This window comes from Dromiciops gliroides, chromosome 4 (genome assembly GCF_019393635.1).
Source record: "Dromiciops gliroides isolate mDroGli1 chromosome 4, mDroGli1.pri, whole genome shotgun sequence".
Taxonomy (NCBI): domain Eukaryota; kingdom Metazoa; phylum Chordata; class Mammalia; order Microbiotheria; family Microbiotheriidae; genus Dromiciops; species Dromiciops gliroides.
The window spans coordinates 184,206,118-184,227,007 of NC_057864.1; the positions used below are offsets into that span (position 1 = coordinate 184,206,118).

At 38.5% G+C, this 20,890-nt stretch overlaps 1 protein-coding gene across 1 annotated transcript in view; it reads left to right on the forward strand.

The window, feature by feature from the left end:
* Nucleotides 1–2,812: 2,812 nt before the first annotated feature.
* Nucleotides 2,813–20,890, forward strand: part of MED1 (mediator complex subunit 1) — a 36,875-nt gene continuing 18,797 nt past the window's right edge. Inside the window, exons 1-10 of the mRNA XM_044001320.1 lie at nt 2,813–3,048; nt 8,935–9,041; nt 12,556–12,634; nt 13,755–13,809; nt 13,929–14,061; nt 15,559–15,587; nt 17,879–17,950; nt 19,385–19,459; nt 19,946–20,019; nt 20,383–20,472. Of these exons, the coding sequence (XP_043857255.1) occupies nt 3,024–3,048; nt 8,935–9,041; nt 12,556–12,634; nt 13,755–13,809; nt 13,929–14,061; nt 15,559–15,587; nt 17,879–17,950; nt 19,385–19,459; nt 19,946–20,019; nt 20,383–20,472 (739 nt within the window). The 5' untranslated portion in view covers nt 2,813–3,023. The remainder of the gene's footprint in view (nt 3,049–8,934; nt 9,042–12,555; nt 12,635–13,754; nt 13,810–13,928; nt 14,062–15,558; nt 15,588–17,878; nt 17,951–19,384; nt 19,460–19,945; nt 20,020–20,382; nt 20,473–20,890) is intronic.

The following is a 20,890-nucleotide window of genomic DNA, read 5'->3' on the forward strand; positions in this document are numbered from 1 at the left end:
TCAGGGGGGAAATCCCCACACACACTAGGGCAAGCTCACCATCTAACATCCAATCCTGTCTCACCCAGGGTGCGTGTTTAGCTCGTGATCAATGTATGGAGACATGCATATGTGTTTCAGGAACAAGGGGGGGAAAGGGGAGGTGGAACAAGGTCAAACTGAAGTAAGAGGGTACGGGGAATGACAGTCAGATGTTTCGGATCTCACAGTTCCCACTGACTTCCCCTTCCCCTCTCCTGGCCCCTATCTCTAAAGATATTCAACTTGAATAACAGGAAGAGTCACTCAGGTGTTTCAGCATTGTTTTGTAGTCATGTTAATTTTAGAAGGATGACAGGGTTAAAATTTATCTTCAGCTATGTTGGGAAATCAAAGAAATAGAATAAAGAATAAAAGAATAATCCATTGTTGAGACCCTAGGGTCAAGGGGGATTCTGCTCTGAGAAAAAGAAACATGTCACTTAACATCTGGTCTCAACTTAATTGCCGAATCCTGTGTCAAGCCCTGTGATCACCTGCCCTTTCTTCTTGAGTCCCAAGTATTGAATTGGTGGGAAAACTCCCCAACCCACTCAACAGGGACTGGGGTTCTGAAACATGATGGATTCCAGATAAAACTAATATGTAGCTGACAAGTGGGGAGACTGAGCAGAAGTAAAAATACTGTTAATTGGCAGTAGAACTTAAAGGAGACAGTGAGAATTTGACAAGCAATAAACTTTTAAACTAGCTATACTGGAGCAGGGCTGGGTATCTTCCAGACCCCATCTTCAGAGTTTAATCTGACTCAAATCCATAATAATCTCATACATTGGGAAACTGAGTCACTGAGTCTTGTAATTCTTTTGGGATGACCCTAATTCCATCCCACATCAGCATCATAGATGAATGTATGCCAATCATTGCTTTTTCTTGCTAAGTGTTTACAAACTATCCCATTATATAGTGTTTTAAAATTTTCAAACAGAGCAGCTCAACAATCAAAACCCTCAAGTTCTTTCAGTACCCTGAGCAGCAGTTTGTTCAAGCTTGGTGACTTGTTGAGGCCAGTTAGCTTTTTTTATCTTCTCACTTGAGTTTGTATCCTTTCAACTATTCTTGTTTAATATTTCAAAGTCTGAGGATAATGGCTTTCATATTCAGCCCTTGTTTTGCTTGTTTTTTCCCACCAAGAAAAATTATCTCCGGACTGTCAAGGTTTTTTTTTTCTATGGAAAAATCATGAAACTTTCCTGTCAGAAGATTATTTTCTATAGGAAGGAAACTAATAAAGTAAGAATTGAGTTTTTTGATATCCATTATCACCTTCTCAACAGCTTTCAGAGTGGCCCAGTCTCTTTCTTGATTTCCTCTTGGCTTCAAAATTGCTTAAAAAGCCCTTGTACACAGGGTATTGATGCATGGACTAATGCTTTCTTAAAGGAAACATTTCTTGTTCTAATACATTTTCATATCAGAACAGTGAAGCTGGAGAGAGGTGGTTCTTTCTAACCTAAGGCTTTTGGGTGACCATGGAAAATGGGGGTGGTTTCTTTATTTTTCCGGGCAATGAGGGTTAAGTGACTTGCCCAGTCACACAGCTAGTAAGTGTCCTGTGTCTGAGGCCGAATTTGAACTCAGGTCCTCCTGAATCCAGGCCGGTGCTTTATTCACTGTTCCACCTAGCTGCCCCTAGGTTTCTTTATGCAGTAAAAACCGCACTGGACTAGTCATAAGATTTGCATTTAAGTCCTAGTTCTACCACTTGACTAAAGCCATGACCTTTGGACATAGCCTTGTATGGTGGAAAGTCAAAAAGCCCTAGTCGAGAGTTAGAGCCTGGTTTCAAATTCCAACTTTGCTCTTTACTACCTTTGCCCTTTACTATGTGATCTTAGGCAAGTCAAATATTACTGGCATTTAAGTTCCTTGAGGGCAAAGACCAAGTCATTCTTTTTTTTTTTTGTTTTGTTTGTTTTTTTTGCGGGGCAATGGGGGTTAAGTGACTTGCCCAGGGTCACACAGCTAGTAAGTGTTAAGTGTCTGAGGCTGGATTTGAACTCGGGTACTCCTGAATCCAGGGCCAGCGCTTTAACCACTGCGCCATCTAGCTGCCCCCAAGACCAAGTCATTCTTGTATTTGCATCCTCCAGCTCCTAGCACAGCGTTTAGGACGTAATATGGGCTTAATATTGCTGACTGATTGCTCTAAGTTACTCTTCCTCTTTAGATCTGTTTTCTTTTCTGCAACGCAAAGGCGTTGGACTAAATTATCTCAAAAATCTGTCCAAACCCTAAAATCTTATCCTCTAAAATTCATCTCTCTAGACTCGAGTTCGCTAATCTGTAAAGTCGAGATCGCCACAGTATTTATCCTGCTTATCTCACAAGGTTGCTGCAGAGTTTAAAAAAGCACGAGGGATTGATTCTTTGCAACCTTCAAGCCCTAAAGAACTCGGAGCTGCGATGATAATTATGAGGGGGGGAATGAACCTTTCTTTGACCCTTCCTCTGCTAGAACTACAAAAGGCCTTAGTTGGCAACTTTTCTGGCTGCCAGAATTGGAAGCACTTTTTCTGCAAGCGCTTAATTTTGCAAGCCCAGGGTACTGTCAGCTTCTGGACGCTGGCTCCAGTCACGGAAGTTACGGGAGAGAAACCATTGGTCCACATTCTCTAGGAAGGAGGAAGAGGAACTAGGCGAAATCTCGCGAGACACTTTCCGCGACCTTTGCTTTCATGCTCCTTCCGTACTAGGTACGCACTACGTACATACGCACGAACGCACGCCTATACTCCGGCTCCCCGCTGCTCTCGCGAGCCTTGGGGAGGTTCCGTTGGGGAAGATGGCGGCGGCCGCGGGCACCCTTCAACTTTTGCCGCCGGGCTCTTCGGACTGAGCCTCCCGGGGGCGGGGGGTGGAGCGGGCGGCCCCGGAGCCCAGCGCCCCGGAAGCCTGAGGCGGCTCGGCCCCCCCCGCTGGTGGGTGGGGAAGGGTGTCTCCCGTTGTGTGGCGGGCGAAGGCCTTCCCTCCCCGCCTCCGGGATGAAGGCTCAGGGGGAGGCAGAAGGTGAGTGCTCAGGGCCGAGGGGAGGACGAGCTCGGACGGGCTCAGAAGCTCAGGCTTGGTGTCCATAGGGAAGTGGGTGGTGTGGACCCCCCCCGCCCGCAGGTTGGCAGAGCCCCTGCTTTACGTGGAGGGCAGGATGCGGGAAGAAACGCCGTCTGCGCTCCTAATGGTGGGGGAGAGGGGGGTGTCAGGAGGGGAGCGTCTGGGTATCTGTGGCCTCAAGGACCCCTTCCTCTGCTCTGGTTTCCCTTCCTCTACCTGGGAAGCTTGGATAAACTCACTGTAAAAGGCAAGTGGAAGGCCATCATGGGTATTCAAGAAACAACTGACACGCCAGAAACCCACGTATAACTGCCGGAGTAGAAACAGCTGTACTGGCTAGCTTGTAGCAAGAGCAGTCATCAGGTCGAGTGTGGGATTCATTGCTTTTTTTTGAAAACAAACAAACCAACCTATTTAGTAACATGAATAATAACGCTTTAGAGTTTGCAAAGCACTTTGCAAACTTTATCTCATTTTTATCTTCACAATAAGCCTGGGAGGTAGGTGGTTATCCCCATTTTTCAGACGAGAAAACCGAGGCAGACACTTTAAATGGTTTGTTCATGGTCACGGAGAATTAGTGTTTGAGGCTGGATTTGAACTCAGGTCTTTCTAGACAAGTCCAGTGCTCTATCTACAGGCATTATCTCCCTGTTAGCTTTTATATAGTGTTTGTAAAACTTGTGTATATATAGGTTTTCCCATTTTATCTTCACAACAATAGGAAACTGAAGCTGAGGGAGATTGACTTGCCCAGGGTTATCCAGTTAGTGAGGCAGGATTTGAACTTAGGTCTTTCTGACTCCAGATTCAGTGCTTTATCCACTATGACACCTAGCCACCTATTCTTATGACACTTTTGTTTTGACACTGTGGAGACTTTCCAACAAATTTCCAGATGACATTCCTCCTCCTGCTTTCCCCTCTCTCTCCCAGTGATGTTCCTCCTCCCACTCTTCTCCCTGCCTTGACATTCTTTCTTTCACTCCCTCTACCCCCACCCTCCCATTCCTTATTCCCTTAGTTGTCCCTGGTTTGTATTTTATTATTTGCTTGTTGTTTCCGTGTAGTAGAACATAAGCTCCTTGAGAGGAGGAATTGTATATGTGTGTGTGGGGGGGGGGTGGGCAGGGCAATGAGGGTTAAGTGACTTGCCCAGGGTCACACAGCTAGTGTCAAGTGTCTGAGGCTGGATTTGAACTCAGGTCCTCCTGACTCCAGGGTTGGTGCTTTATCCATTGTGCCACCTAGCTACCCCCAGGACAGTTTCTTTTTTATCCTGTTTTCTTGGATCTTCCTGCCCATCTAGCACTATGGGGATTGATAAATGCCCGTTGTATTGAATTACAAGGCACATTCTCTCAAAACCATCTAGTAATAGCCTATCTTACCCAAACCGTGTCATGTAGGTGTTATTATTCTCTTCCTTTTAAAGAAACATATAGCCTAGAAGATTAGAAAGCTAACCTCAAAATCAGAAAGACCTGGATTCAAGTCCCATCTCTTACACGTATTGACCATGTGACTCTGGGCCAATCATTTCATCTCTTAGTGCTCTAGGCAACCACAAGTTCTGGAGAAGGTGTACTAACTTGAATTGGTAGAGTTCCCTCTACCAATGAGATCATTGGTCCAGTCTCTATCCCTTTATGGAGGATACTTGTTAAGAACACAATATTTACTAAGGGAATGTGTTCGGTACTTTGTTTATAGAGAAAGAATGAAACAGTTATTCTACTGGAAGAAACTGTATATACACATACACACATATGCACACTCATACACACAAATAAATGCAAACTATATACAAAATAATGACTTTAGGGGAGAGGGGAGCAGGAAATCAGCACAGCCTCACATAGGGAGGGTGGTACTTGAGCTGAGTTTTGAAGGGAGCTAGAGATTCCAAGATACATCATTAAGAAAGAGCATTCCAGATGTAGGGAGGAGTGTCAGCATCCTGTACAATGTGTGAAGAGGAATATTGTGATATCAGTTTGGTAAAATATGCTGAAGACAGAATGAAGGGCATTAAATGACCTAGAGACAATAGGGAGCCATTGAACCTTCTTGAGCGGGAACGTGACATGAGATGTTTGTTTTGGACTGTTTAATTTGGCAGCTGTTTAGAGGGCGGATTGGAGAGGAGAGAGAATGAAAATAAGGAAGCTTAGGCTATTGCAGTAGTTCAGGGTAGAGATAGTGAGAGCCTGAAACTGTCAATCAGCAGGCATTTATTAAGTGCCAGGCACTGTGTTAAATACTGGGGATTTAAAGGCAAAATTGAAACACTCAGTATCCTCAAGAAGCTGATTTAGAATAACAAGAGAAAAGAAGTCAGATGAGAAAAATAAAGGCAAAGTTGACAATATGTGGCAGCTGACAATATTGGGTTTGAAGGAGAGCAAACTCAAGTTTTGGAAATTTATAATTGTTTATTCTAGAGGAATTATGGTGCTTTTGACAGAAATAGGGAAGCTGGGGGAAGGGGGGGGATGGGTTAGGGGAGAAGATAATGAGTTCTATTTTGGACATTTTGATGATAAAGAGACCCAGGCAAAGTATGATAGGAAATTTGAAGGTGTGTTAACTCTCACTCAGAAGTAGCAAAGAAAGTGCCATATGAGAGCTGGCAGCTGAGTTCCTTAAGACTGATACTGGGGCAAATTAATTCCAAGTATAGGGGGTGGCATGGACTAAAACATGAAAACAGGAGAATGCAAGGTAGAGGATGCAGAATGGGAGATAGGCAGGTGTTTGGTTTGACTAGAATATGAAATTTGTGAAAAATAATGCCTGGATGGTATTAGCTGACATTGCTGAAGTACTTTAAGGCTTTTTTCTCTCTTTAACTTTGTGAAAGTCAGTAGAGTATCTGGGAGGCCAACCTGAGAAAGAAGAATTGAGGATCTTGAAGAACAAGAGAGGTCAGAGTGTCCTCCTTTCATTTGGGGCTAGGAGAGGTAGCAGAATAAGCCAAATTACCCATACATCAGATGATAGATTTGTGAAAGTCCTTTAATGTCAGGGTCAGGAGTTTATGCTTAACATTAAAAAATGTTTATTGACACTTTCTGGTTTTGCATTTGTAATATATTATTGCAATAGATATTTCCCTCCACCACCCAGAGAGTCCTCCCTTGTAACAAAAACAGTTAAATCAAAACAGACACCAAATCTGATTGCATTTACAGCATCTAGCAGCAAGTCACCCTAATAAAAGATGTGTATCTTTGTCTTTTCTCTGGGGATAAAATTATTACAGATACATAGCATTCACCTTTTTAGTGTCATTTGTTTATGTTATTATAGTTCATATTTTATTTGGAAGGCATTTTTATCCTCTTTTGATAGAGGTGGGTCATTAGACATTGATCAAAACTAATTAGGTCATTATAAATGAAACGTGCTGCTAATTGATGCTGATTACTTAGCATCATTCAGTTCCATTGGTTGGCAAGACTTGAAGGTGGTCTGCAGATGACATCAGGGAAAAGAATGCAAAAGACCCTCACTCAGTTGCTCAAGGCAAAGTCCATAACCTAGGCATGGTTTAATCCCATCAGTCCTTCACATATCTAGACAAAAGAATCTGTTTTCCTTATGTTCCCTTGGGTTTGTTCTAGATGAGATTTGTTGAAGTTTTTTCAGGAAAATTGGACTTTCTGGAAGAGGGGTCTGGGGGGGAGAAAGGACAGAGAAAGTGATCTCTGGTTCCCCCCAAAGAAATCCATTAGTAATAATTATTTTTTCACACTAGGTTTCAGTCTAACTGGCATTCTAGCCATATTCCATCTTTGTGCCATTGCATAGACTACCACCCATGGCAAGAATGTACATTCTTCAAACCTCAACTAAGGGCCCACCTTTTACTTGCCATCTTCTTGCCAGACCCACTCAGTTGTTAGTGCTTTTTCCATTAATTATCTTGTATTTACTTATCTGCATACATATTGTATTCACATACCCTCTCCTTCTTAGATGTCAGTAATTATTTTGTTTTTGTAGTCTTCACAACACACTTTTTTTTTTTTTGGTGAGGCAGTTGGGGTTAAGTGACTTGCCCAGGGTCACACAGCTAGTAATTAATTGTTAAGTGTCTGAGGGCAGATTTGAACTCAGGTCCTCCTGAATGCAGGGCTGGTGCTTTATCCACTGTGACACTTAGCTGCCCCTCTGATAAGCTGTTTTTAAAAAATTACATTTTATTATATTTTTAAAGGAATATCTGCCTTCTATCCTTCCCACTTCCTTCTGCTGTGCTCTCCCTCGATCCCATTGAGAAAGCATAATAAACAAACACCTGTATCTCTATCTCTGACATGTATAGTCAAACAAAACAAATTCTTGCACTGGCCATATATTCAAAAACTGTTTTAGTTTATACTGAGTTCATCGTCTTAGGAGGTGAGCAGAATATTTCATCGTGAGTCTTCTTGAATTGTGATTGGTCATTCTTGTCTTTCAAAGTTGTTTGTCTTTATATTGTTGTGGTTATTGGAGACCAAATTGTTCTCCAGGTTCTGAGCCCTGATATCTTAAAATTCTTCCATCTGGTTGAGAACAATCATCCCTTTGGTGTCTCACATATCCCATTGTATTTGTACAAATGTGATGTAATCATATAAAATATTATGGTTATGTGTTTGTCTTATTCCTTTTCTAGACTGTAAGCTTTGTGAGGCAGCACCTAGAACTTTCCTCTGCACATTATAGATGTAGGCACATAATACATGTTTTTGAATTTTGCCCAAATGTGAACTAGATGAAGGCCATATTCAAATTTATGACACTTATTTGCTATGAAGTTCCCAAAAAGTGATAGAAATATCCAGTCACCAAACTATTTCTAAGTCTTGATAGTGTTGCGAAAATTTCTAAGTCTGATGAAGGAAAAGAAACAGCAAAGTCTTCAAGCTATAGAAAATAGGTTTATTGAGAGAGGGCCTATCTCACAATGAAGCCAGTCAGTCTACTCCTGACTGGGTAGACTGTAGGTAGACATGAAAGACCCTGAGCAACAGATCCCAAGAGTTTTTATACACAATCAAGGCTTAAGGGTACACAACATAATCAAAATAGGGCATTTCTGCAAGGCAAACAATAAAAAACACACTCAAAGTGGTGCATATCAGTGCATATTTGAAAAAGAAACACAAAACATAAGCAAAATAAGGCTGTCACAACTGAAGTATGTGATTGGTATATCTAGTTCAGGAATTACTGTTCTTGGTAGTTGACCTTTTAACATTAAGGACTTTGCAGAAACATTTCGATATAATATGTGGATAGCCTTATTAACATCTATCTGACCTAATCCTTTATTATTGACTTAATCTACTAGAAAATAATATCTAAATATATTAAATCACAATTTTAATTAACATGCTGATTATTACCATAGTTAAATCACTGAAATTTAAGGGGTAGGGAAAAATCTCACTTACAATAGTATGAAATAGAGGTGGCTTCCTAATCACTCTCTTTTTACTTGGTTGGACAGCAGTTCAGCTAATAGCTTCCTTAGTTATGGGCATTAGTTTGTATGTCTTTGTATCATTGAATATATTTTATTTTGAATAGTCTTTCTGAGGTTCATCAATGTGACATCCCATCTACTGATTTTATATGGTGTTACAAATATATGATGTTAGGTGAAATCTTATAGGCACCTGTTCTCGTTTATTTCAAAGGGCATGTTAGTTGGGTTTGCTTATAATCTAGCATTGATGTTGTTGGCTGAGGCAGTCATATTTGAGCATGACAATAAACATTTTGCAAGAAAACAAATAGGTCATGGTATAAATAAGATTTACTAATGATATCTCTTTGTTGATATTATAGAAGCTGAGAAACTGACTAAGATGAGTTCCCTTTTGGAAAGACTCCATGCAAAATTTAACCAAAATAGACCTTGGAGTGAAACCTTTAAACTTATTCGTCAAGTTACGGTAAGGATGATGAGAATTTGGGTCAAAGGGTTTTGCTGAAAGATGCTTTAACAAATTACTTGCAAAAGCCTTGGAATCATAGATTTATTCAAACAAGTATATCTTCATGAATTTCCTTCTACAGTTTGTTTTACTTTTAATTTGTTACAGCATATAGTCTTTTTTTTTTTTAAGTGAGGCAATTGGGGTTAAGTGACTTGCCCAGGGTCACACAGCTAGTAAGTGTTAAGTGTCTGAGGTCAGATCTGAACTCAGGTACTCCTGACTCCAAGGCTCCATCCACTGCGCCATCTAGCTGCCCCCAGCATATAGTCTTGATATTGTTGCTATCAACTTTAGAGATCCACCTATGAGATGGTTATGAAGTTCAATTAGTGATATTTTTAAAAATTCAGGACATGGGACAGCTTGCTATAGATTTAGTGCTGTTATGGAAAAGTTCAGTAATCAATGCCTTGAGCTCTTTGCTTTGCTAATCATATCAGCTACAAACATTTATTTTATTGGGGGGGGCAGGGCAAGGAGGGTTAAGTGACTTGCCCAAGGTCACACAGCTAGTAAGTGTCAAGTGTCTGAGGTCAGATTTGAACTCAGGTCCTCCTGAATCCAGGGCTGGTGCTTTATCCACTGAGCCACTTAACTGCCCTCCAGCTACAATCATTTTAATAGGATAAGAAGTAATTGTGTGATTTATGGTAAGAATAGTCCTGGGTGAAAATCTATGTAACTGAAACTATGATGTAGTCCCAGGTTAGTACCTGTGAGGTAAAATAACGGAATTTGGTTGAGGCTTAGGGGTCTGACTTGATTGACTTAGTAGTGTTTGAATTGGGTGTGAATGAGGAACTACCAAGTACCCACTTAAAGGTGATTAGATCTTGAATTTAAATTTAGCCAACCCTGAGAAGGAGTGTTCTCAGAGGCTATGGACTGGGACATGAACAGGAGACCACTCTCAGCCAATCAACTTGAAGGACCTCCCATTTTTGGGAGGAGGACAGGAAGCAGGAAGCTGAGGCTGGGGGACAGATCTTGCTCTTTTGGTTCTAGATACCGGCTTGGTGGCAGGACTTCAGGAAGGTTGTTAGGAAAGGAAAGGTTTCTGTCTCTGGCTATACCGAAAGGATCCAAGCTTTAATAAATCCTTAAAAGCCTAAAACTCTTGGTCAATTTATCAGTGATTTTAGCCAGTTTCCCCCAAAACTGGGGTGGACAGATTAGAATCCACATTTTGATTTTTAAACAACACACCTGTGTTAGCTAACCTTAGGAGTATGACTATAACCATTATAAAGTATATATAGGGGCAACTAGTAAGTGTCAAGTGTCTGAGGTCGGATTTGAACTCAGGTCCTCTTGACTCCAGGGCCTGTACTCTATTCACTGTGCCCAGCTGCCCCATAATGTATATATCTTAAGTATGTGACCGTAATAATCATACCTATATGTTAATCTTTATATTAAAAATATGAAGGAAGAAAGCCCTCTGAAAGTATAAAGGGGCTTGATAAAGAAAGCCCTGTAAAAGGCTAATTGAGACATTGTGGGAAGAACAAAGTTAGGACAATAAAGACCTGCAAAATGTAATCATGTGCCATACATGAATCTGTTTGTAGAGTACTTTGTTGTACCATACATGAATCAAGAGACCTATAAATAACTCTGAATCCTATTTTTTGGGGCCTCAGACCGTACTGGGCAGACTGCAGACCACCAACTTTGTTTCTTTAATAAAGGTTTCTTTGCCCAGTTTCTTTTTTACAGTGCTGGACTTGGAGTCAGGAAGATTTTGGATTTGAATCCTGCCTCTGACACTGTTTAGCTTAACCTTTCAACCTTAATTTCTTCCTTTGTAAAATTGGTATATTATTACATACTGTGTTACTAGTCTGAGAGGTGCTGTGAGACTCTTTTGCTTTTCTTTATTTAGAATTTTATTTTCCCAAATTACATGTAAAATATAAATTTTTGGCATCAATTTTTTAAAACTTTGTGTTCGGAATTCTCTTCCTCCCCCCCCCCCCCCAAGAACTCAAGCAATTCAATATAAGCTATACATGAGCAGTCATGTAAAACATTTCCACATTAGCCAGATTGTGAAAGAAAACAGACAAAAACAAAACTTCTGATAAAGGAACTAACAAATTATGCTTCAGTTTGTATTCCGATACCATCAGTTCTCTCTCTGTAGGTGGCTTGCATTTTTCATAAGACCTTCAGAGTAGTTTTGGATCATTGCATTGCTGAAAATAACCAAGACATTCATAGCAGATCATCTTATAATCCTGCTGTTATTTTCTATACAGTACATTTCACTTTTCATCAGCTCATATAGGTCTCTCCAGGTTAAGGCAATTAAAAAAGTATGAAATACATAATTTGTGTGCTAATGTAACACTAGGCCTTAGGATAAATGCTATATTTAGATTAAGGTATACATCCTAACTTCATGTAGGTTACAATCTAGTAGGGAATATTGAATTGGAACTGGTCTTATGATTTTGCTGGTGTAGGGAAAGTCCTTTGTTAATGGAGGTGGATACCTTATCTGCTACTGATGATCTTGGACTGTTACCAAGAGTAATGGTGTCAGACTCAAGTACTAGGATCCCTGCAGCTACATGTTGATTTAGAAAACACAGGTTAACGTTATCTGTGTTATATTTTCATATTTCCCAATTACTATTTAATCTGGTTCCGGCAGCTGTACCTCTGGCTTTGAGCATGGAGAGGTTATGTGACTTGTATGTGTTTGAGATGGTACTGGAACCTAGGGCTTCCTGGCTTTGAGAGACCATGCTAGCTAGCTCTCCTACTAGAGGTATATATATTTTAAGCAAAACAAGAGTGATAAATAATATGTAAATGAATAAAAACAGTACAAGGAAAATATTTCATAACATCTGAAGAGGAAAAGGATCATTACTGATTGGGGAATCAGCAAGGCTTCCCTGAGAACAGAGTATCTGAATAAGGCTTCAAAGAATGATCAAGAATTCAGAAGGAGGATATATGAGTTGGGGAATTATAGGGAACAGTGTAAGCATAAGCACGAAAGTAGAAAAGCAAAGAGTGTACAAGGAATGCTAAGGATTCCAGTTTGGTTGGAGCATAAAAATATATAGAAAAAAATATTAGGAGAAGAAAGCTGGAAAGATAGTAGATTGTGGACCAGACTAAAGAGCTTGAACTTTTTCAGCAAGCAGTAGGTGACCCTGAAAGCTTTGAGGCATAAGCAAAAAGCAGGGTAATAATACTGAGGAAAGAAACCTGGACTGGGAGTGAGAAAGGACATGGGAATTTTAATAATCCTACACTTTGTCACCATGGCCGAGTCTTAATTTTGCTGAACCGCTGCTTCCTCATCTGTAAAATGGGAATAATAATACCTGTGCATCTGGCGAGGTAATATCTATCAAGTCTGACATAAACATCAGTGGTTTTTATAAGATTCTGCTGTAATTCAGTGATTACTAGTAGGATTAATCTAGGGTTTTCTTTCCCCTCTACATAGGAAAAGCGGGTTGTGATGAGTACTGGTGGGCACCAGTATTTGGTCAGCTGTTTGGAGACTTTGCAGAAGGCACTCAAAGGTTTGTCTACACCTTTCAAATATACAACCTTCTTTAGGCCTTGCCTCTGTCTCATTTTTTGTGGTAAGGAGAGACAACGTGCTATAGTGGAAAGAGCCTTGTACTTTGGAGTCAGAAAAAACCTGAGTCTGAATCCTACCTCTGATACTTTCTGGATTGGTGACCTTGGATGAGTCATTTTTACCTACCTGATCCTCAATTTCCTCATCTGTCAATCAGGGATAATGCTTTTAGTGTAGTACCTACCTCATTTATCTTACTGTGAGGCCCAAATGAAATAAAGCACTTTGTAACTCTTAAAGCATTTTATTAATGTCAACTTATTATACTTACCATTGACATTACAGATTTATATAATTTTGGACTTCTAGGTGTTACTAAACCTAGTGACAATTGCATGCAAAAAACTTCTTAAACTTTGTAAGCCTCTCTTTTTAGCCCTTATTTTTAATGACTGAAAAGACAGATGACAGTTAAATGTGGGTACCTGGATTAAGCCTTTGTGTTCTCTTTGTAATGAATATCTTGTTACTTTAGAAGTGAGAAAAAAAAAACAAACCAAAAAGAACACTTTCATTAAAAATATTTTTGCTTTGTTAATGAAGAATATTTTTAGGAAAATGATCAAAAGATTTAAAATGAATTCAGATACTCAATTTAACAACTATTACACTGTTTACTCTCAGATAATTGCAGAGACTTTTTGTTGTGACTTGTTACTACATTGGCTGATGTTTTAATACTGTCAGAAAAAAATGTTTGGACTCTTTAGTTAAAACATAATTTGCCCAATACCAGCAGTTCATTTCTCCGTCTAATTGCTCTGCTATCCTAGAATGATAAAAGTTGGGATGGGGAAGCTTAGTCTTCAGGTTTTCCAATAGATGTTGCTTATTTTAACCCTGTTTAGAATCTAGCTTTCCTGCCGATCTTGGTACTAATCCCACGACCTTAAAATTTAGAAGCAGTTTTCCTCATCACATGGGCATGCAGATGTGTATTTTGGAGGGTCATTTAGGTGCCTTACTATATCCACTGCCATTGTTATATAACAATGGGTTAACTATAACTAGCTTGACTTTGAACCTTTCTGGTGATAATTATTTTCACCTTTTTTCAGTGACATCTTTGCCAGCAATGACTGACCGTTTGGAGTCCATAGCAAGACAGAATGCGTAAGTGGTTTTCTAACTATAAACACAAACATTGTAAGTCATTGTTGACTTTGGGGGGAAGGGGAGAGTTCTTCGTTTATATTTTAATAATTATATTTTGTTTGTTTGGTTTCCATCAGACTGGGCTCTCATCTTAGTGCCAATGGTACCGAATGTTACATCACATCAGATATGTTCTATGTGGAAGTGCAGTTAGATCCTACTGGTCATCTTTCTGATGTCAAAGTAGCTCATCACGGAGAGAATCCTGTGGTATGTGCTCCTGAGATTTTTTTGGAAACTGTTGGACTTATACAGGGAGAGAAACTAAAAATGAACCGTTGATAATTCATATGATTTTAAGGACTTAGATGTAATGAGCCACTGTTGAGTTCCCAACCCATTTCAGTCCCCATATGCCTTCCCTTGCAAGAAATCTTCCTCTATTTCCTATTAAATATGAAGTGAATAAATACTAGGGTTTATCATGCTTATGCACACAAATTATTTTTTCATTAAGAGAAATTAGCTCTTTGACAAACTTCTCATACTCTCTATATGGGTATGCAGAGGTTTGGAACCAAGTTTAGGAACCCTTGGACTAAATAATTGACTTGCTTTAGTATTGTGTGGGGTTTTTTTTTTTTTTTTTACTGTTAAGAACTTTTTTTTTTTACATATAAGGTATTTTATTTTTCCGTTACATGTAAAGATAGTTCTCAACTTTTGTTAATACAAGCTTTACAATTTCAGATTTTTCTCCCTCCCTCCCCTCCCTCCCCCCCTCCCCTAGACAGCAGGTAATCTGATATAGGTTATATCTATATATCTATATATATATATGGACTATAGATATATATATTTATAGTATTGTGTTTTATTCTATTACACAGGTTGTTATTACATTAACTTTGATATAAAAAATTCTAATATGAATTTCAGTTTAAAGCAAGTAAGTGGAAATAGCAGAATAACCTGTTATAGCATAGTGTTATGGTATTGAAAACCCTCCTTCTGCAGTTATGCTTTTTGTTTGTTTTTTGTGGGGCAGTGAGGGTTAAGTGACTTGCCCAGGGTCACACAGCTAGTAAGTGTCAAGTGTCTGAGGCTGGATTTGAACTCAGGTCCTCCTGAATCCAAGGCCAGTGTTTTATCCACTGTGCCACCTAGCTGCCCCTCCCCAGTTATGCTTTTAAAGAGAGATTCTAGGATATTTACTGAGCTACTATTCCCTTTTTTGGTTTGTTTGTTTTTTGGGGGTCTTTTTTGAGAAGGCAATGAGGGTTAAGTGACTTGCCCAGGGTCACACAGCTAGTAAGTGGCAAATGTTGGGTTAGATTTGAACTCAGGTCCTCCTGAATTCAGGGGCGGTGCTTTATCTACTGCGCCACCTAGCTGCCCCTGCTACTATTCCTTTTTTTTTTATTTTTTAAAAATTTTTTTTAAGTGAGGCAATTGGGGTTAAGTGACTTGCCCAGGGTCACACAGCTAGTAAGTGTTAAGTGTCTGAGGCGGGATTTGAACTCAGGTAGTCCTGAATCCAGGGCCGGTGCTCTATCCACTGCGCCACCTAGCTGCCCCTGCTACTATTCCTTTTTAAAACTAGTTACTATATTTGCCTGGATTTTGAAGAAATCCCACTGGATTATCAACTAGAAAGTGATGTTTCCATTTGAAGTTTTTATTATAAGATATTCTGGGAAAAGTGGGGAGAAACTCAGTGTTTAAAAATGTGTTTAGAGTTTTAAAAAAACAATCTTTTCTTTTCAGAGCTGTCCTGAGCTGGTGCAACAACTGAGGTGAGAAAGTGATATTTAAATTACTTGATACTGATTGACAGTGTTGTTCTGGTCTCTGAAGGCAATCAAACTTGTAGGTTTTCAGTGTCATTGCTTTTAAGGTTTCATAACAGCTTTCTAAGTTACTTTCCTTTTTATATCTTGGCCTAATTTAGCCATGTGAACTCTGCATAGAGAAAAAAAATACCTGGAACATAATCACTAAATGATGGAACATTCAGAGAAAATATCCAAGTAACATGAAGAAAATCTTCCAAAGTTTTCATTTTTAGAAAGATACTTTTTTGTTAGCCTTTGACACAGTTCACTTATCTGCCTCCGTATGTAAAGCCCAAGGTGGGAGCTTTTTTCCCTTTGGCAAAACTGCTTGTCCGATTGTCTCTATCTCCTTGGCATGGCACTTTTCCCTCCTTCCATCCAATCACAAAACTCCTCCTCAAGAATAAGTTAAATGGAAAATAAATACTTTAATTTGGGTCACTGCACTTAGACTGGAAGACAACTCTGTTACTTGGATTCAGATGAACATTTCATTGCTTAAAGTAAACTTAGGTTTGTCTATTCAATGGTTCTGGGAGGAAGGATGCCCTGAAAATTTATATTTAACATCAAAATCTGAATCTTCAGAATCTTACATACATGTATCTTGGAATGTATATTAACAGAATAAATTAAATTTTAAGTCTTAAGCATGAAATCTTAAAGACCCTGGTAGAACTATAATCAGAATATACTTATTTGACATTAATATAAAGAAGTGGGAGACATTTTCTTTACTTCTGTGCTCTGGCTTAAAAACAAATTTTTGGGGCGGCTAGGTGGCGCAGTGGATAGAGCACCGGCCCTGGAGTCAGGAGTACCTGAGTTCAAATCCGGCCTCAGACACTTAACACTTACTAGCTGTGTGACCCTGGGCAAGTCACTTAACCCCAATTGCCTCGCTTAAAAAAAAAATTGGGGGGAGGGGGTGGGACAATGAGGGTTAAGTGACTTGCCCAAGGTCACACAGCTAATAAGTGTCAAGTGTCTGAGGCTGGATTTGAACTCAGGTCCTCCTGAATCCAGGACCAGTGCTCTATTCACTGTGCCACCTAGCTGCCCTACATAAAAACCCCATTTTATATATATATATATAATATATTTTTTTTTTTTGTATTTTGGTGAGGCAGTTGGGGTTAAGTGACTTGCCATGGGTCACACAGCTAGTAAGTGTCAAGTGTCTGAGGCCGGATTTGAACTCAGGTCCTCCTGAATCCAGGGCCGGTATTCTATTCACTGTGCCACCTAGCATCCCCCATGGGTTTGTTTTTTTTTTTGTCAAGGCTACTGAATAGTTTGCCATTTTCTTCTCTAAAGGAAAGCAAATCAAGTGACTTGTCCAGGGTCATACAACTACTAAGTGTCTGAGGCCCCATTTGAACTCAGATCTTCCTGACTTGAGGCCCAGCACTTTATACACTGAGCTATACATTACCTAACTTCTCCTTTGGATCGCACCCATTCCTCCCTCCCATAGAGACATTCATCGTAACAAAGAATTTTAACATCTATAAAGTTTAATTTTAAAATTAAAACAATTTCGATGCAAAATAATGAAAATAATCTTATTAGTTGAAACATTAGTACTCTGAAAGCTGTTATTTATTGCCATGTTACTCAAAAAGATGTATTTCCTAGCTCTAGTAGATTTAACTTTAGCATAGTAATAATACTAATTCTAAAACAGTAACATAACTCTTTAAGTTTTACAAAGCACTTTGCAATTATTATCTCCTTTCATCTTCAGAACTGTTTTAGGAGGTAGATAGTGTTATTAACCTTATTTTACAGATGAGGAAACTGAGTCAGACAGTGATTAAATAAATTGCCTAGGGTCACAGAGCTAGTAAGTATCTAAGGCAGGATTTAAATGCAATTCCAGGTCCAGTGCAGTATTCACTGCACCATCTAGGTGCCTTAATCAGTATTCTGTTAACACCTGAAATTCACAAAAAAGAGTAATCTGTCAGCGTAGCATACTATTTAGGGACAAATTTCTCACATTTGTCCAAGGAAAAAGAATATAGTTTTCATGGTGGCATACACAATGCAACTAGAGGCCACATTTTGGTCTTATAGAAGCCAAATTAGGGGTGAAGTTATTTAGCAAGTATAGTACAAAAGCTTGGTGGAAAAAGAGATTGAAGTAATTGACTGAAATGAGAGAGCTTTAGATTCAGGTTCTTTACACTGAATAATTAAGTTAAATTTAATTTTTGTCTGTGTTTTCACTGAACATTTCCTTCCCATAGGGAGAAAAATTTTGATGAATTCTCCAAGCATCTTAAAGGCCTTGTTAATTTGTATAAACTTCCAGGTGACAAGTAAGTTCTTTTTAACTTTTTCTCTCTCTTTTTTTTTTTTTGGTTAAAAAAAAGGTTGCTTTATTATTAGCCATTGATAGATATTTCTGTATTATCATTTTGTGCTAACAAATTTGCTAGGATTGTCAGTGAATCTATTTTACTATTTTTATTCATATTGAGATCTTGAAAATAGTGCTAACAGTATCTCCTAAAGCTAAATTTAAATATCTGTAAAGCTGATTATAGGGGCAGAAGGGAGAGTGATTGTAATGCTGCTTATTGCATTAGCATTTTAGCATATTGAACAGAGAAGAATAGCTATTGTGGAACTAGTATATCAATTTTATTAAGTTACTTCATCTAGGATTCTGCCAGACAAAGTTGCTACTTTAGCATCTGGACTTGGATCCTTCAATTTGAAATTGCAAAATCAACTTTAGTGAATCAAACTGAAGCACCTTTGAGGTGTTTAAGAAATGTTTGCTTCCAGTGTATGTATTTTCACATCTTAACTTTCTGGCCAATGTATATTGAAGTGATGGAAACAATTTATTTTTTAAAATATATTTTACTGATAGCTATTTTTTAATGTAATTTGCATTTCCAAAATGCAAATTCCATGTTTCCCCTCAAGAGAGTAATCCCTTATTAATAAAGAAAAGGGCAACTAGGTGGCACAGTGGATAGAGCATCAGCCCTGAAATCAGGAGGACCTGATTTCAAATATAGCCTCAGACACTTGACACTTACAAGCTGTGTGACCCTGGACAAGTCACTTAACCCTGATTGCCATGCCTAAAAAAGAAAAAGAAAAAAAACCCATAAACCCCACAGAGAATAAAAAAAAGGAGGAAAAAGTCCAGTAATAGTAACAAATCTAAATGATGTTTCACATCCAATGTTCTGCACCCATCATTCTCCAAATCTTCCGGGATGCAGGAAAGATAATATCTCAAATGTCTTCTTTCAGACCAAGTATGATCATTACAATTTTGTAGCATTCATTTTCTATTTTGTTCTTATTCTTTTCATTTATTTGTTGTCCTAATATATAGTTTTCCGGGCAGCTAGATGGCGCAGTGGTAAAGCACCGGCTCTGGATTCAGGAGTACCTGAGTTCAAACCCGGCCTCAGACACTTGACACTTACTAGCTGTGTGACCCTGGGCAAGTCACTTAACCCTCATTGCCCTGCAAAAAACAAAAACCAAAACAAAACAATATATAGTTTTCCTCATGTTTCTTACTTCATTAGTTTAAGGTATTTAAGTATTCCCATGTTTTGCTGCATTCATTATATTCATCGAGTAATTGAGTACAGTAGTAATCCATTTTATTAATGTGCCACAACTTTAGCCATTCTCTAGTTGATGGGCATCTACTTTGTTTTTAGTCCTTTGCTGCTTCAGAAGTGCTACTATAAATATTGTTTTTTTTCCAATTCTTTCTCCAGCAAACTAAAGACTAAAATGTACTTGGCTCTCCAATCCCTAGAACAAGATTTATCCAAAATGGCACTTATGTACTGGTAAGATTGTCTAAAGCCAAAATCACTTTTTATATATAGGACAGTGGTTCTCAGATTTTATTATTCACTTGTTCCCAAGCTGTATAATGTGTATGCTGCCAAAATGAGCACCTTGTGCCATGTAGTCCTATCACATCTCACACTCTTGATTATTCCAGTATGGTATCTCTGAAGTATTTTAACCACCAAATAATCATGTAATATCCCATAGCTCTCCATCTCTGAGGTACCTTGCCTTGCCAGGGTTGGCTTCCCCTATTTAGAGAAATACCATTATATAGTCTTCTAATCTTTTGTTGATCACTTATTGAGTCTTATTAACATTGTATGTTAAAATAAATAATTACATTGACTAGATAGTAAATTTTAACTTATAGTTAAAATTGTTGAGGACATTTTGGGTATTAAAGGGAATCCTTAAAGCATAATATGGATAAGGAAACCTAATGCTCATTTATAGTAAAACTGAGACCTTTTGTCTTATAGGAAAGCTACCAATGCAAGTCCCCTAGACAAGATACTTCATGGCAGTGTTGGATATCTCACCCCAAGGAGTGGAGGTATGTCATTCTTTTTTGCTTATTTTTTAAAAAATTGATATCTTTAGGTAACTAGCCACTTTATGTCATTTGTTGTTGAAATATGCAACAGGTGCAAGTTACTGATTGTCGATTCGCTGTCCATTTATACTGACTTTCTGGTCTTGACTAGAACACCTAGAGTGGTTTCTTTTGTTGCATTAAGGAAAGCGGGGCCTCTAGAGCTGTTCATAAAACATAATTCATAAAATATCATGAATTACTTTGGAGAGTGAATCACTGTATATGAAACTTTTTTCTTGGATGTTTTTCACAGGGGTATGAATGATTTAATGACTTTATAAGTAATTCACTATTTAGACAAACTGATTTTAATTTCCATAGGTCACTTGATGAATTTGAAGTATTATGCCTCTCCTTATGATCTATTGGAAGATAAGACAGCAACCCCAATCATTTTGCATGAAAATAATGGTAAGTCCTGCTTTTATATTGGAAGGTTTATAGATAAATCATTATTATAGATTTAGAGGTGGAATGGATCTTAGAGGCCATCTGGTTGAGCAGCTTCATTTTACAAATGAGGAAAGTGAGACTTGGAGAGGTTATGATTTTCACATGTTCATATAACTTGCTGTCAGAGGCTAGAATTGAACTCAGGTTTTCTTGACTCTAAGGTTAGTACTCCTTCAGGTATTCAGTGCTTCTTCTTAAAGCACTTTTTAAAAAAATCATAAAAATATTTTATTATTTTCTAGTTACATGTAGAGATAGTTTTTGATATTGTTTTTATAAGATTTCTAGTTCCAAATTTTTCTCCTTCCCTTCTCTCCCCCCTACCCAAGACAGCAAGCAATCAGATATAGGTTATATATGTACAATCTTTTTTTTT